Here is a 16,111-nt window from a genome sequence, read left to right as displayed (position 1 = left end):
GGGCTGGACAGGCATTGTTTGGACCTGTTTTGATAAGAGGATTTTGTGATTTTTTAAAGCAGAAGCTTGTCACAGGGGAAAAAAAAAAAAAAAAAAAAAACAAAAACCAGAGCAGCATAACTAAAGGAAAAGTCAGCCGGAATCTCACCCCCCTGATGTGTCCTCATGAGTCTGCCCTCGCTGTTCCGCTGTTCCGTGGGGAGGAGGTCACTGTGCATGAACAGCCAAGGACTTTGTTTTACTCCATCTGTTGAAAAATTCTAAGGAAGCGTCGTTTTGGAATGGCCTGTGCTGGGAACACCTTGCGGGCCCCTGATGCTCCTTTCTGTGCTGACACACCGCCCCATGGTGTCTGTCTGGGGACACCTGGGGCCTTCTGGGTTTTCGCAGTTTAGGTAGCTCTGTGAGGAGCACGAGTCTCTGCTGTGGGTGGTTGGGCCGGGGGCCAGGAGGGTGTGCTCCCCCACGTGCAGCACCTCCTGTGTTTGGGGCACAGGCTGGGGCCCTGGGGAGTAACGGGCTCAGAGCTGGGGGGCTCCTTGTGCTATGTGCTGCTGCCACCTGGAATCAGGAGGGTCTGGGGGAGTTTTCGGGAACCGTCTGCAGGGCAGTCCTTCAGAACCACAGGTTCTGGGCCTGATGGGGAGGGGATCCCTGGCCCCGTGGCCACTGACCCTGCCGCTGACCCCTGTTCCTCCTGGGTACAGGCACCCCTGAGTTTATGGCGCCCGAGATGTACGAGGAGCATTACGACGAGTCTGTGGACGTCTACGCCTTTGGGATGTGCATGCTGGAGATGGCTACCTCGGAGTACCCTTACTCCGAGTGCCAGAATGCCGCCCAGATCTACCGGAAGGTCACCTGTGTGAGTCCACTGGCAACCACGAGAGACCATGCTTAGGGAAGTGCTCACAGCACTGCGTGAGGCAGGGAAGGGTGCTGTCACAGAGGGGAACCAGGCTGTCTAACTCAGCAGTGTGGCCGCCTGTCCCGAGGGCCCCTCCTCTGGGCCATTCCCAGGGCTGCTGGCTTTCCCGTGTCCCGTGTGGGCTTATGCCATCATCAGCTTTAATCAAGTGGCTTCAGCTCTGCAAGCAGGTCACCCCATCCTCCCCCTGTGGCTGTCCTGCCTGGTGAGGCCGTAGCTTTCCTGGGCACCAGGCCCCGCGACCCCCGAGTCCTGGCTGCCTTGCTCTGGCCTGGTGCCCCCCTCTCTTCAGCAGATGCACGAGGAGTAAGGTCCTTGGCAGCCCAGGGCACCTGCCCTCGCCCCACCTTCCACCCTGACTCCCTGCGGGTCTTAGGTCATTTCTCTCCTTCAGTTTTAATGCACTCATCTGAGCCCCTCCTGTGCTGCTGAGGGTGGGAGAGGGGAAGGTGGCTTTTGGCGGGTCCTTGTCAGAGATGCAGAGGGCGGCTCATGGTTCTCTGCTGATACTGGTGGAGAGGGTGGGCTTGTTGGTTGTGGGCAGTGGTCCTCCATGGGGCAGGGGTCATCTGAGGGGGCTAGGACCTCCCTCCCAGGCCATGGAGGGGTGTGGGGGGAGTAGCCTGCCAGCCCTACTTCTTGGGTGCCCACGTGGATGGGGCTGGGGGAGACGGGACTGGTTCCCAGTGGGGTACCCCTCAGCCACCCTGGGTCCCTTATTGAGGCCCCGGGCAGCAGGGCTCCCGTGCGGACCCATGTCACCATGGGCAAAGCAAGGTCAGGCCCCGCCCTTGCTCCCCAAGGAAACCAGACTGGGAGGCTTGTTCACTGACCACGGGCAGGGTTTGCAGTAACACCCGTGGGCCCGCCAGCCCCTCTCGGCACACACAGCCACACTAGTCCAGTCCTGGCATCTGTTCTGACCCCAGGTCCTGCAAGGATTCGGGGTCCCCACTCCCAGCACCCCAACTCCATGCTTCTGAGTCAGGGGGCACGAGCCCCCTCAAAACAGCACTTGTTCCTGTCACACGTTCTTCTGCTCTGGGGGCCTTGGCCCTTCTGAGGTGTGTGTGGGCCACACTTACCTACACTTATAGTTTCTCAGGCTGCCTGCCTCCCGCTGGGACCCTGGCCCTGCCTCCTGTTGTAATTAAACCACTCTTTCTTCGGCTTCTGTGGCCCGGTCCAGTTTCCTCATCTCCAAGGGGAGCCCGCCTGGAGCCCAGTGTCCCAGTCTGTCACTGTGGACTCTGCTGCGTGTGGGCCAACACGACCCCCACTGGTTACGGGCCTGGGGCCTGGGGCACAGCACCCCTTCTGGGCAGCAGGGGTCCCTGGGGGTCCTACACTCCTGGGCCTGCATCTGGGCTGGGAGACCACACATGTCCTGTTCTCTGTGTTCAAAAAACCAAACAAGCCAGCCCAAATGAGACTTTGAAGGCAGAATCTTACTGGAGAATGGGATGGTTGAAGCTCTCCGTGTGCTTAAGATGCTTAAGAATCAGTTGTCCCTCCCCCAAGCCCCTGCACCTGGTCCAACCCCTGCTTCTCCTGAGCAACCCCCCGCGCCTGCAGGGCTACACCCCAGGGTTCGGCTCCCCCGTATCATGGGCTTTACTGGCCGGGCTGCAGCCAACCTTGCCAGCACCCCCCAGGTCTGTGGTCAGTGTGGGTACCCCCGAAAACCGCCCGGCTGCAGAACTCCACGGCATAGACACTTACAAAACCCCAGAGTGACCAGGTCTTGGACGTCAGCCCTGCCCATGGCTGCAGTGGGGCAGAGTGCCTGGGGCCCTCGGCCAGTAGCCGTGACCACACCACGTGTGTGGGTGCTCCTGCCAGGCGGGGGCCGCGTGGGGCTCTTCCCCCACCCTGCTGCTCCTGACAGCCCCTCCTCCCTCAGCATGAGCCTGCATTCCCCAGCTGGCTCGCACCCCTCCTGCCTCCTGCCTTAACTGCCCCCCCTCGCCCCCCCCCAAAGTAGTGCAGCTGAACCAGGTCCTGGCCTGGCCTGCCAGTGACTCTGCCCCTCTGGTCTTACAGGGCATCAAGCCTGCCAGCTTTGAGAAAGTGCATGATCCCGAAATCAAGGAGATTATTGGGGAGTGCATCTGCAAAAACAAGGAGGAAAGGTGAGGCCGGTGGGGCGCTGGGTCCGGGTGTTGCTCACGCTGAAGTCCCCACAGCAGCAGCACACGCTCGCAGAAGACCCGGAGATGGGCTGCTTCAAGCCGGGGTCCCACCTCTGCTGCCCGCAGCACGATCCCTGGCTTTGGGGGCCATCTTGGAGCCTCCTGCTTGGCCAGCTGCTTCTCACCCAGCCAGCCTGGAGCAGGGGCTCCCCATGCCCTCAGACTGCCCCTCCTGTCACCTCCGGTTTGTGAGTTCCATGCACCCACTGCTGACCCCAGAGTGCACAAGTCGGAGCCCTTGAGCTGACCCCGAACCAGCTCCCACCTCCTCAGCGGGTCAGCCAGGAAGCCTCCCACCCCCTCTTGCCCTCCTCCCCTCCTTCTGCTCTCTCCCCTAAGTCCTTCTCTCCCCCTCTTTCCTCCTCTTCCTCTTCCTCCCCTTCCTCTCTCCCTCCTCCTCCCCCCTTCCTCTCCTTCTCCTGTCTTTGCCTCCTCCTCGCAGCCTCCTTCCCTACCTCTTACTACTCCTCTCTCTCCTTACTTTTCTTCCTTCCTTCTTCTCCTTCTTTCTCCCTCCTCCTCCTCTGCCCGCTCCTTTCTTTCCCCTCCCCCCTCTTCACCTTACTCCTCCCTCTCCCTCTTCTTCCTCTCTCCCTCCTCTTTCTCTCTCTCCCTCCTCTCTCCTTCCCCCCACCTCCCCATCTCCCCCTTCCTCCTCTTCCGTTCCCCTCCTCCCTCTTCCTGCTCCTCCTCCCTCCCCCTTTTTCCTCCTTCCTCCCCCCATTCCTCCCTCTCCTTCCACACTCCGACCTCATCTTCTCTCTTTCTTCCTCTCTTCCCACCTTCATCTTCTCCTGCCCTTCCCTCATCTCGTCCCCCATCCCTGCCTCTCCTCTCTCCCCATACCTCTTCCTTGCCCCCTTGTGCGCCCTCCCCACCCACAGGTCTGTCCATCCACAGGTCTGTCCTGTCATAGACCTCACCATGGCCATCCCCTCTCATGCAGGTGCCCCGTTCCGATCCTTGGGCTCTCCTGCCCCTGTAGGTTATCGTTGTCTTATATCTAGAAATCATGAAGTAGAACTCACATCGGAGAAGTAGAAAAGTAACCGCATAGAGCTAAAGAACTCTAAGAGCAGACCCCACAAGACCACCTTCCTGTCCAGGACCGGCAGGGGCCACGACCTCCATCCCCCAGGATTCCCCTCAGGCATGCGTCTGCTCCCCCTTACAAGTGTGGCGAGCATCCACCGGGCCTGGGCTCCACCTGTCACGGACGTAGTAATCAGGGAGGGGCTGCCGGGACAGATAGGACGCTGGGAGGGAGGCCAGGACAGCCCTGGGACTAAGCTCCTGTTCAGGGATGAGGAGTGGCCACTATGAGGACACCCAACAGCCAGGACGCCCAGGGCTCCTGGGTTCAGCCTCACCTGTGACCCCTGGGAGCTCGGTGGCACTTTCGCAGGCCTGTCTGCCTGGTGCAGAGCCAGGTCAGGAAACTTCACTTCCCTGAGTTTCTGGTGATGGGAGGTTCACTTTCTATAACGAGAGAAACCAGTAGCCTTCAGTGCTGTGCAGTAGGCTCTGTGCGGGGGTAATTCTCCCTTCTGCCCGGGAGTGAACTGTCACGGGCTCCCCTTGAGGACAGTGTTGCCTGCTGGGTGGTACTTGGAGAACTTTCTAGAAGGAGCTGGGCGCTCCATCTGGGGCCTCACTGGCTGCCGTGCCCTCACCGTCCCGTCGCCCCTCTTCAGGTATGAGATCAAGGACTTGCTGAGCCACGCCTTCTTTGCGGAGGACACCGGCGTGAGGGTGGAGCTGGCAGAGGAGGACCACGGCAGGAAGCCTGCCATCGCCCTGCGGCTCTGGGTCGAGGACCCCAAGAAACTAAAGGGCAAGCCCAAGGACAACGGAGCCATAGAGTTCACCTTTGACCTGGAGAAGGAGACGCCTGATGGTGTGGCGCAGGAGATGGTAACGGGGCGAGGGAGTGGTGGAGGGAGTGGCGGGTCCGTGCGTGCAGGGGTGTGCCTGGAAGGGTGTGGTCTCCAGACTGCTCGGGAGCTCAGGACAGGGGTGTGGCCTTGGGTGAGCGCTCAGCCCTGGTGTGCGGACTCCAGTTGTGGTGTGTGTGTGTGCCTGTGAAGAACGGTGCGGGGGTGGGGGGTAGTCCTGCCGCACAAAAGCCACACCCGCCCTGAGGGGGCGCAGTGAGGGGCTCCGTGGGGTACGCTTGGGCGTGTGGCGAAGGGCCTGGGTCGACCAGAGTCTTATGTGCGCGAACGCGGGCCTTCGGTTTGAGCTCTCGCTCTGCTGCTGAGGCTCTGTGTCCGGGCGCAGGGCGCAGGGTGTTCGGCCTCGTGGAGGGACGGAGGCTCAGGGAAGGAAGGAGACGCTGGTTTTCACTGTAGGAAGTGAGCGCGGGGGAAACCATGCTCGTGGCGGGAGAGGCTGCGCCGTCTCACGGAATGTAGCACACCTCTTAGAACCGGGTGCCGTGCAGCTGGACCTCCTGGCCCCAGCGGGTTCTAATGGGGAGGGTGTGGACTGCGGCCCTAGAGGTGGGACGGGCATCCATGCCGGTCCTCAGGCCCCTGCAGGGATGAGGGAACAGGCTGGCTGGGCCATAGCAGGTGTGGGCCATGGGCCGGGGCTGGCCGCTGTGGGCAGACAGCACCTGGGACGCAGCGGGTGAGGGTCCCAGGACCTTGCGGAGGGTGGTGCCTCAGGGCTGGCAGAGCAGGAGCTGTGTGCAAGGGTGTCCACTTGCCCTGGACGGTGGCCTGTGTCCTGCCTCTGTGATGAGCGGGATGTCTGCTTGTGGCCAGGAGCCATCCATACTTTCCCCACTGCCGGTCACATCCCTGGGCCCAGAAATGGGACACATAGCTCCACGGGGCTTAAGTGCCGTGGTCGTGCGGTTCTGGCTGCAGAAGTTAACACTAGAATATTCCTGAGCCGGGTGACATGAAGGCCGGTGTCCCGGGAGCAAGGGTTGAGTCCCATGGGACCGGGGGACCAGGCCAGGAGCTAGCGCTGTCCCAGGGGCAGCAGGAGGGGAGGTGGGTCCCAGGGGCGGCCATGAGGGCTGCAGAGGCCGATTCAGTGTGGACCCCTCAGGATGCCTGGGTGGCAGCAGCGCTCCAGGCTGTCTGTGAGCCCTGCGGCTGCTCCACGTGCCCAGGGAGGCTTCCTGCCCGAGATGGATTCTGGTGAGAGCCTCGCAGGGTCAAGTGTCACAGCAATGCGTGGGGACGAGGGTACCGCGGCATAGAGGGGCTCCTGTGCCTCTGTCGGACCAGGCATCTTCTCCAGCTCTGGATCGGTTCTTGGTTCCATTGACACGCTCTTCAGCTGTAGGACGTGGAGGTGCTCACACATGACCTGGGACCTTTTTTAGGACCACCCATCCTCCTGAGGGACCCCTCCTTTCTCTGCCTTGATGGCCTCCCCCACACTGTGGCCCCACAGGCCCTGCATCTGTGCCTGGGCCTGCCGCCTCGTCCGTCCTCTGCACGGTACCCTGGCTCTCGGCTGGACTCAGTGGGCAGTGTCCTTGAGTCCTTGGTGGTGCCCCCTGGACCTATGCCTCCCCCGTCGCCGTTCAGGATACCTTCCCATGAGGAGCACCCTCGAGGCAGTGCAGACTCTGTGCAGACGGCACCGTGTTTGACCGAATGACGTGGACCCTCCTCCACTCGTGGACCAGGATGAGGCAGGGATGAGCTGACAGCGGCTCGTTTCCACTGCGAGGTCTCGGCCCTGTGTGAGCACTCCAGCTGGGGTGGCCGTTGCCGCCGGCTGCTGGTGGGTCCAGCCCCTGCCCACCTCGGGGCTGACCCTCTCTCCCCCCCGGGTTCTCTAGGCCGCCGCTGTGCGAGGTGCCCTCATGGGCAGCGTTTCAGGGCCCACTGCCCCCAGCCACTCTGGGCAGTCACTTACTGACAGCTTCCCGTGATCACAGCTGCCTCTTCCAGACGCGGGGCCCAGCACCCGCGAGCCCCTACACCGGTGTTGTCACCTGAAACCACCTCCTAGCAGGTGGCTCCTGGACGGGCACAGGGGACCGATAGAGTGCCGCCAGGGCTGAGAGAAGGGCGGCTTCTCTGGGTATCTGGGCTGGCTTTGACCTGGAGGCGACCCCTGGTGAGGACCCCAGGATGGGGGCTCGCGGCCCGGCCCAGTGTCCCCATGTCCACGCGCCAGCCCTCCTGTCCTCACGGCCTCCGGGTAGTGGACGTTTCGGTGGCAGAGAATGGGGCTAAGCTCTCCCCGTCTGGAAAAAAATAGAAGAAACACCTTCGAGAGGATCGCCAGGGGGTGACCGCGAGGACAGAGACGGAAGGAAAACTGGGCCATGAGCAGAAAATAGAAGCAGCGGCAGGCGCATCTGCGGACGCCTTCCCATCAGCGGTCTCTCCGGTCGGGGCGGGCGGGCGCCATTGACCTCAGCCCTGGCCCCTCGCCTGTGTCCCGGCCGCATGCCGCCGCTTGCACTGCTGCTGCCCGTGCCTGAGTCAGGTGGAGGGCTGGCTGCCGTCCTGTCCCGGGGGGTGGAGAGATTTTGAACAGTCACAAACTTACAGAAAAGTTGCAAACGTGTGACAAAGAACCATTGGAGGGGACATCCAGGCCTGATTCCATGCCACCCGGTGTGGGCCCGTGGCTCTGCCCATAGACAGCAACCTTCTTGCTCAGCTGCCTCAGCCGTCAGAACTGGGCGAGCTGCCCACGGCCTGCCTGGGGTCCTCTGATGTGTGGCGACACCTTCGTAGCAGGAGCTCCTCTGGGCGGCGATTCTCTTCGGTTACCTTGCTGTGCAGGGCTCAGGGCGACTCCCTGGCGGTCACGTCGGCCGTCTACGGGAGCACTTGGCGTGAGGCTGTGTCCTCACCATGGCCAGCCCCGGAGGACACATGTCTGTCTGCCGTCTCCGTGTGGAATGACAAGTAATGACTGTGTCGTGGGGGGGGTGTACTTTGAAACTGTGTAAATGTTCATTTTCACCAAACTTCCCATTTATTTCTATCTCTGTGGACTATGGTTTTGCTGATGGGTTGTCTGTGACCACGGAGTATGTTACCCCAAACACAGTGCCGGACAAGCTTAGTGTCTCACACCGTCCTCATGGTCAGCAATCTGGGAGTAGCCTAGTGGGTCATTCTGGTTCTGGGTCCCCAGTGCTGTGTGGCTGGGTGTTGGCTGGGGCTGACCAGGGCTGAGGGTTGCTCCTGGCAGGAGACTCGATGTTCTGCCAGTGGTTGTTCTGTAGGTCACTCAGGATATAGCTTCCTGTGAGCAAGTGATCCAGGAGCATGAGGGTGTGTGGGCAGGGACATAGATGGCACACCGTGGCATCGTGTGTGGCCTCCTGCCAGGAGGGACAGCTGCATTCCCCTCATGGGCACTTGAGGACACAACCCTCAGACCATCATGGTGTCACTGTGCATTTTGATGCCCAGAATGTCCAAGTTGGGCCTGTGGCATGGGCTCCTGTGTTGGTCTGTGTGTCCCCTCAGTTCTCGGAGTCTGTCCTTGCTTTGAGGCACAGTGAGGTGTCTAAGTGTCTAGGTCCCTTGTCCTCCCCTCCCCCCCAACAGTGGCCAGACTCCGGGCACCACCCCAGGCCTGCCCAGGGTCCTTCACACTTGCACACGTGCTGTGCCACATGCTCATGTCTACATCTAGGTGTATGTATGTCTGTTGTGTGCTGAAAGCCAGGTGCTCCTACAGGTCCTGACCAGAGCTGAAACCTTTGCACTTTTTCCCTTTCTACATGGGGCTGCCGTGGTGACAGTGCAGAGACTGGCCTCTGCTCTTCTGTGGATTTACCAGCGATGTCCTCAGGGAGAGCTGTGACACTCTCCAGAGACTCAGGGCTCCTTCACAAACACTCTCCCAACACTCTCCTGTGTTCAGAGTTTTCTGGGCATGGGTGCCTGCCTACACTACTTCCCTCCGTGCCTTCTTGGGGAATGCCCAGGGCCCGCCTGTGGAAGGCAGCTGGGGTCTCTCCCCTCGCCTCCCTCTGCAGGCACAAGCACCCGCTGCACCCTCACTGTCCCAGGAGCCCAGCTGGGCAGATGCAGAGGGCTTCCTGCAACTGGCCGCTGGTGGGAGTGTCTCTTAATGGGAAGACGAGAGCGTCTCTGAGGGACAGGCTGAGGGCCTGCAGAGGGACTCCTGCAGAGACGCCGTGATCAGGAGGTAGCGGTGCAGATGGTGGGGCCCCAGGAATGACATGGTACCTCCCTTTGCAGATCGAGTCAGGATTCTTCCACGAGAGTGACGTGAAGATTGTGGCCAAGTCCATCCGTGACCGTGTAGCGTTGATCCAGTGGCGGCGGGAAAGGATCTGGCCGGCCTTGCAGCCTCCCGAACAGCGAGACCCTGGCAGCCCCGACAAGGCCAGGGGCCCGCCTGCACCCCTGCAGGTCCAGGTGACCTACCATGCACAGGCCGGGCCCCCGGAGTCCGAGGAACCTGAGGCAGACCAGCACCTCCTCCCCAGCGCGCTGCCGGCCAGCGCCACCTCCCTGGCCTGTGAGTGCCGCCCTCCCGGCTCCCTCTCACCCCATGCGCGCTGCAGGCGTGGGCCACAGGCGTAGGCGAGCCTTCTTCTGGGGGCGGGCACTGGGTGTCCCGGGCTCCCCGAAGCCCAGCTTCTCAGGACAGGTGGGGGCAAATGGGCAGACAGATCCAGAGCCTCCTAGGCCCCAAGCCAACAGGACGGAACGGCTCCATCCAGCCCCTTGTTCCCTGCAGAGGATGTCAGTCCCGTGCCTGGTGGGGGCGTCCCTGCGGGGACACCATTGCCCCGGGGCCACGGATGGCTGTGGTCTCCAGTGGTCATGACACTCTGCGCTGTGACCTTTGCCGCCAGGATGATCTGTCCCCAAGATTACGTCCCTTTTGGTACCCGACCTCTGAAACCTTTACCATGTTTCCCAGAGTGTCCGCGATGGGTCACTGGGAATCACTCTGAATCTCAGAATCTTGGGAGAGAGAATCTGTTTTCTGCACGTCCAGGCAGAACTATGTCCTGCCTTTGCCCTCAGTGGCCTAAATATGCCGCAGGGAGCTGAGGTTCAGGACGCGGTGTTTCCTGTCCGTCCTGTCAATGAGGGCCAAGTAGAACTTAGCCTGCCCAGGCCGCCTTTTTCAGGTAGTTTGTGTCGAAAGACCAAAATAGCCTGTTCGTGTTACTTAATAGGCACCTACTGCATTTATCAGTAAAATTATAGCTCGCATTCTTCACAGTAGGCTATTCAAATTCAGACCAGGCGCTGCCTGTCACTTGGCCGTTCGCTTGCCGTTGGCTTCCTCCCGACCGGCTCAGGTGTGCCTCGGAGAATCAAATCGCTACATCGTCTGTCCAGTTCTCGACATTAATGAGCATAAACTTGGTGTTGGAAAAATTTCCTCGTGATGCCACTGCCCACTTTAAAAATGTAACTGTCGGTGGGACAGTCTATTCCCGCCACACTTGGCTGTGGTCGGGGCTCCCTGCGCAGGCCCGGCTCCCCGTACAGACGCGGACTGTGGGCGGGTTCAGTGTGGCTGGGCGTTCAGTCTGCAGACGTCCTCTTCCTGTCGACTTGCTTCAGCTGCGGCCACGCTCTCGACACGTGTTTCACTCGTTTGTGGTCATTTCTGTGAAGCAGATGTTGCGTAAAATTCAAACGGTACAGAGGGTGTGCGGGAAAGCCCGTTAGCGTGCCCACCCAGCGGCCGCTGATGTTACCTGCACTTGATGGTAACTTCCAGAAAGAAGGTGTCCGTGTGATTTCTCACACATCCACATGCGTGTGCATACACGGACACCTGGACACCCATCTGTGTCCCTCAGTCCTACTACACCTGCACAGACGTCTGCACTGTGCTCTGGTCAGAATACAAGGCAAGGCCTGTGCTCCGTTGTCGCTCTGGCCATGGTGTGTGTGGGTGGCCTGGAAGCTCCGTGCCTTGTAAAGGAGAAATGATGGGACTCCAGGCTGCACACACACATCGCTGGGGAAGGGACCCAATGGGCGGACAGACACGCTTGGGCATGGAGGAAGGTACGGCACATGTCGAGGTAGCGTTCCCCGCCACACGTTGTGTGAGCGGCCTACCTCAGCCTGTACCCGCTCAACGAGAGCGTGTGCACCAGCTCCCAGCAGCTGCAGGAGGTGCAAAGATGGTTTTTTGATTTTTCAGTTTATTTTTAGAGAATGTGCATATCTGGGGAGGGACAAAGGGAGAGAGAGAAAATCCCAAGTAGCACCCCTCTGAGCGCAAAGCCCGACACCCACGACCCTGAGATCGTGACTGCACCTGACATCAAGAGCTGGGTGCTCAGCGGACTGTGCCAATAGGTGCTCCTAAAGATGACTTCTATGTTAAATCCTTTTTTTTAAAGATTTTACTTACTTGGCAGAGACACCGTGAGAGAGAACACGGGTAGTAGGGGAGAGGGAGAAGAAGGCTTTCCCCCAAGCAGGGAGCCTGATGCTGGACTCGATCCCAGGACCCTGGAATCATGACACAAGCTGAAGGCAGACACTTAACAGACTAAGCCCCGAGGCGCTGCATTTAATTTTTATTATAGAAATAGCAAACACATTCCCCTTAAAAATTTACAGTGCTACATGTATGATTAGAGTTGGTTTATGTGAGACTTGTCAACTTTGTACATGTTTCTTTTCTCACACACACAGTTTGTCTGTGTGTTTCTGTGTTTCTCTTTGTCTCTATCTCTGTATTTCTGTGTGTATTTGTCTCTGCATGTCTCGGTTTTTTATCTCTGTGTCTCTGTCTCTGTATTTCTGTTCCTGTGTGTGTATCTCTGTCTCTACATGTCTCTGTATCTCTCAGTCTCTGTCTCTATGTGTCTGTCTTTGCATGTCTCTGTGTCTTTCTCTTTCTCCGTGTGTCTGTCTCCGTCTCTCCTGTGTAGGTGAACTCAACTGCCAGCTGCCTCGTTACCAGTCAGCGCCGCTGGCTGGGTTGGTTCTGTGCAGTCGGACTTTGGCATGCATGCGTCTTCCCAGGCTGAAGTAGGCCCTGATCAGCCCCTGGGAGAAGTTATTTTGATGTAAAGCCAGCAGGATTCCCTTTTACTTCATTTGCTTGAATTATAAATGGACATGGATGCTGGCATCCTGGAAGGCGCCAGTGCCCGGTGTGGGAGTGGCAAGTTGCGGTGTGTGTGTGGTTTCTGGAGATGCCATTTCATGCAGGGTTTTGGTGTCCCTGCTCGCTGGCCTGGTCAAGGGGGCGGCCATCTTCCCAGGTACACCTTGGGGAGGTGAGCCTGTAGCTGTGGGCTATGCCTCGTGTGCACATGGCTCCGTCCACGGTGGCCCACTTTGATGGACTGTGGGCACAGGTTCAGGGGAGGCTGGCCTCTGGGCGGCCTCCTGGGGCTGCAGAGCCTCTGGTTTCCCAGGCCAGCCTCCCTGCGGGGTGGGGGCCTTGTAGCCCCATTCTCCAGCCGGGTTAGACCTAGGCCCGTGGCGTGAGGACCAGGTTTGGACCCAGCTCTTCCTGCTTTGGGCTCTTTGCTGTGGTGGTGAAGGTGGTCAGAGTCCCTCCCTGTGAAATACAGGTGACCCTGGCTTCTGCTGAACTGGGCACACCCGCCGTCAGCCTCCTAAGAGCTCACTGAGCTGTCCCTCCCCAGGCCCGGGTGGGGGCGGGTGAAGGTCCCTGTCTGTGGCCGGGGTGCACACAGCTGGGCTTCCTTCAGAGGACTGTGTGAGGGACCCACCTGGGATTCGTGGCACTTACAGGGGTGGCCCCCAATGCCAGGTGGTGTTGGGGTGGGGCGCCAGGGCGTCTCTGTGTGGGTTACAGTCCCCTCCCCCTGCCATCCTGGGATCTATGGTCTGGAATGACGCGCACTTACGACTCGGGGGGGCCAGGGGACTTGACGTTGGCATTCCTGCGGCCCGTGCAGAGTGCTGTGGGGTTGTCTGCTCTGAACTGTGCCCTTGTGCTCCCCAGCGGACAGCACCTTCGACAGCGGCCAGGGCTCCACGGTGTACTCGGACTCGCAGAGCAGCCAACAGAGTGTGGTGCTGGGCTCGCTGGCAGACGCGGCCACGCCCCCCGTCCAGTGTGTGTGCAGCCCCCCCGTGAGCGTCAGCGTCAGCGATGGCCCTGTCCTGCCCTACAGCCTGCCCTCGCTGGGGACCTACCAGCAGCCTGCCGCGGTGAGTCGGCCTGCCCCCCGGGTCCCACGTCCCACGGGCTGTTTGGGCTGCAGCGGCCTGCGGTCAGGCCCCGAGAGGGCCGTCCTTGTGGGTCACTGCAGGCTGCAGCAGGTAGGAGACCAGGAACGTAGAGCCCAAGGGACAGCCGGGCCTTAGAGCTGTGACAGAGCCAGCAGGGTTTCGTCCTGCGGCCGGGCTGGGGCCGCAGAGGAGCGTCCAGGCCGCGTCCACCCCCGGTAGGTGTTCAGTGTCTCCTGGCCGTTCTCTACCCGATAGCACGTGGCCACTGAATGTTGGAAGCAGGAGAGCATCGGGATTGTGGGAAACGGTTCAGTGACATTTGAAAAACCAGGGGGGTGGTTCGTGAGGAGCAGCCTTGGGGCGGGGGACCCAGGTGGAACTAGGCCGGGGGTTGCGTGCAGGGATCGTGCCTCAGAGCCTGTGCTCATCCCAGAGGAAACATGTTCCCCGTTCCCCGGTCCCAGGAGGCCTGCCGCAGAGCGCCGGCCCTGAGTGAGCGGTGGAGTGTCCAGAGGGACAGTGAGGCCCCCAGGCCCCTTCCCGTCCTGGCGCTGCCCGAGTCCCGTCCCTGTCCCCTGGGGCTGGCCAGTCCCCCAGGAACAACAGCCAGCGCCCTTGCCTCTGCAGGCCGGCCCAGACTCATTTCTAGCCGCTGTTTGTGGCTTTGCTGGTTTCATGAGATGAAACGAGACACAGTTCTAAATGGTGGGAGGAACTCGTTTAGGAAAAGGCAGATTTTCACCCCTGATTGAGGCTGGTTGGCCTTGAGTGGCCAGTCCCAGGGCAGAGAAGGAATGTTTCACTGTCCTTCATTGCTCCTAGGTGCAAGGTCAGGGCTTCCCTGGCCGCTGTGTACCCTCTGCTCAGGTCCTTGCGGTGCTGGGCAGGGGACACTCCACATGGGCGAGACCAGAGTTTACAGGCAGTTCCCTGGGACAGACGGGGGATCGGGTGGGAGGGTTGCCCTGGTGATACCCACCATCCCCTCCCAACCCCGCCGGGGGGGGGGGGTGGGTACCGGTGGAGGTGTCGGCACACCAGCCACTCTGAGGCCTCCGGGCTCCCGAGCTACTGTCTCCCTCTGGGCCTGGGGCTGCGGCTCCTGTGCTGTGGTCTCAGAGAAATGTCCCTCCCTGTGCTGTTCTCGTAGAGCACTTACTGTGAAGAGTGAAGGAGGGGAAGGTCCCAGCTCCCAGAAAACCAGGGACTCCCTGGGTCAGCATGGAGGCCTGGGCCTGCTGCCCCAGATGCCCTCCCCGTGTTCAAACCTGCTTCCTCCGCGGCCGCAGTATTTCCAGGTCTACCCCAGAAAGAGGTCTTGCCTGTAAAGATTTCAGTCTGTATCAGCAGGATCAGGATTCTGGAGAACAGAGCCCGGCCCCCTCATTAACCCCAAAGTGAACACATTGTCAGTCAGTTCCTTGATAGCATCCAACATCCAGTGCTCAGATCGCGGCCTCTTTCTTGCGCTGTGTCCACGCTGCCATGGGCAGCAGGGACTCGTGTCTGCTGCCCAGTCCTCCTGGTAGCCGCACTGCCGGGCATCCCACCTCCGTTCCCCTCTTTGTTCACATTTTTCTGTGTGCTGTTTGTGACGCATCTGCGTGCATGTTTTATCCAGACCTAGAGACGGAAAGCAAGGTCATCTGTATCTCTCTCCCACCGATTGTTGTAACCAGTGTCCCTCCCTGGTTCTGCAAAGTCCCTTAGGCCATTTTTTTAAATGAGTGCATTATATGCCACAGAGCTGAAGTTCCAGAACATTCCTTGGTTGGGAGTAGTGGCCAGTCTCAGGGGCCTCCACATCTCACTTTGTGCCTAGGGAAGAGTCCTTGTTAGGGTGACAGGCATGGGGAATGAGGGACGGGCCCCTGCAGCTGTGGAGCGCAAGCTGGGTGGGGGCCTTCGGGCAGCTGGTAAGCATGGTTGTCCGTCCTCTCTGCAGCCTGGCCTGCCAGTGGCCTCCATCCCACCCCCTGTCCACCCTCCGCTCCCACAGCAGCATTTCCCGGAGCCGGCTATGAGCTTTGCCCCTGTGCCGACGGGCCCAGGCCAGCCTGTGCCCCCTGGCCACCAGGTAAGTGTGGGCTGCCCCTGCCCGGCCCCACCATAGGTGCCTCGGTTTTTCCCCGCTCTGGGTGGGTGGCAAGGTCTGCTGGCCCAGGGTCTGTGGGCCTCCTGGTGGGTCCAGGCCCCCTTTGCCTCTTCTCTGAGGTTCCCTGGGGTGCAGGTGGGAGGTGCAGATGGGAGTGGGGTTCCCAGGTCCATAGCACTTGGAAGGGCACTAGTTGTGCAGAGGGATTCCCCCGGATCTGCGTGTCTCGGGCTCCAGGCTGGGTGTGCGTGTGTGTGTGGGAGTCAATTTTCTCCATCATATCTAAGCACGTGGTAGGAGGGGGTGTCTCAGCAGGATGCTGGTCTGAGAGAAGCCCCCCCTCTCCCCAGCCTCCCCCACTGGCCCAGCCGGCGCCCCTGCCGCCTGTCCTGGCCCCACCATCCATGGGCCCTCTCCCGCCGGTGCCCCCCCACCTGCCTCCCTACCTAGCTCCGACGTCCCAGGTGGTGGCCCCCGCTCAGCTGAAACCCCTCCAGATGCCAGCAGCGTCTCTGCAGCCGCTATCTCAAGTGCCTGCTCAGGTACCTCCCGCCCCGCCCCTCCCCTCTGGCTGGTCCCTCTCCGGCATCTGGGCTGCAGATGCTCCTGGGTCTGTGGGTTGGGACCGCTTCCTGGGGATGGGGTGGCCGTGTCCACCTGCCCTTGGCATCTCCTGGGGATGTCCAGGTCAGGGAGAGGTTTGGTCCAGGGTCAGGGCCAGGGAAGAGCATGGCGCTAC

General features: G+C 60.6%; 2 protein-coding genes across 13 annotated transcripts in view; both read left to right on the top strand.

Moving 5' to 3' along the window:
• Positions 1-16,111, top strand: part of PTPDC1 (protein tyrosine phosphatase domain containing 1) — a 643,782-nt gene that overhangs the window by 55,885 nt on the left and 571,786 nt on the right. The gene's annotated exons all lie outside the window — the stretch shown is intronic.
• Positions 1-16,111, top strand: part of WNK2 (WNK lysine deficient protein kinase 2) — a 119,137-nt gene that overhangs the window by 35,225 nt on the left and 67,801 nt on the right. For all 12 annotated transcript variants that reach the window (XM_047700736.1, XM_047700726.1, XM_047700734.1 and 9 more), the window contains exons 5-11: positions 708-865; positions 2,972-3,060; positions 4,815-5,034; positions 9,321-9,603; positions 13,048-13,256; positions 15,223-15,354; positions 15,723-15,914. In XM_047700736.1, coding sequence (XP_047556692.1) covers positions 708-865; positions 2,972-3,060; positions 4,815-5,034; positions 9,321-9,603; positions 13,048-13,256; positions 15,223-15,354; positions 15,723-15,914 — 1,283 coding nt within the window. The remainder of the gene's footprint in view (positions 1-707; positions 866-2,971; positions 3,061-4,814; positions 5,035-9,320; positions 9,604-13,047; positions 13,257-15,222; positions 15,355-15,722; positions 15,915-16,111) is intronic.

This window comes from Lutra lutra, chromosome 13 (genome assembly GCF_902655055.1).
Source record: "Lutra lutra chromosome 13, mLutLut1.2, whole genome shotgun sequence".
NCBI lineage: Eukaryota > Metazoa > Chordata > Mammalia > Carnivora > Mustelidae > Lutra > Lutra lutra.
This window is presented reverse-complemented; position numbering and strand designations above follow the sequence as displayed.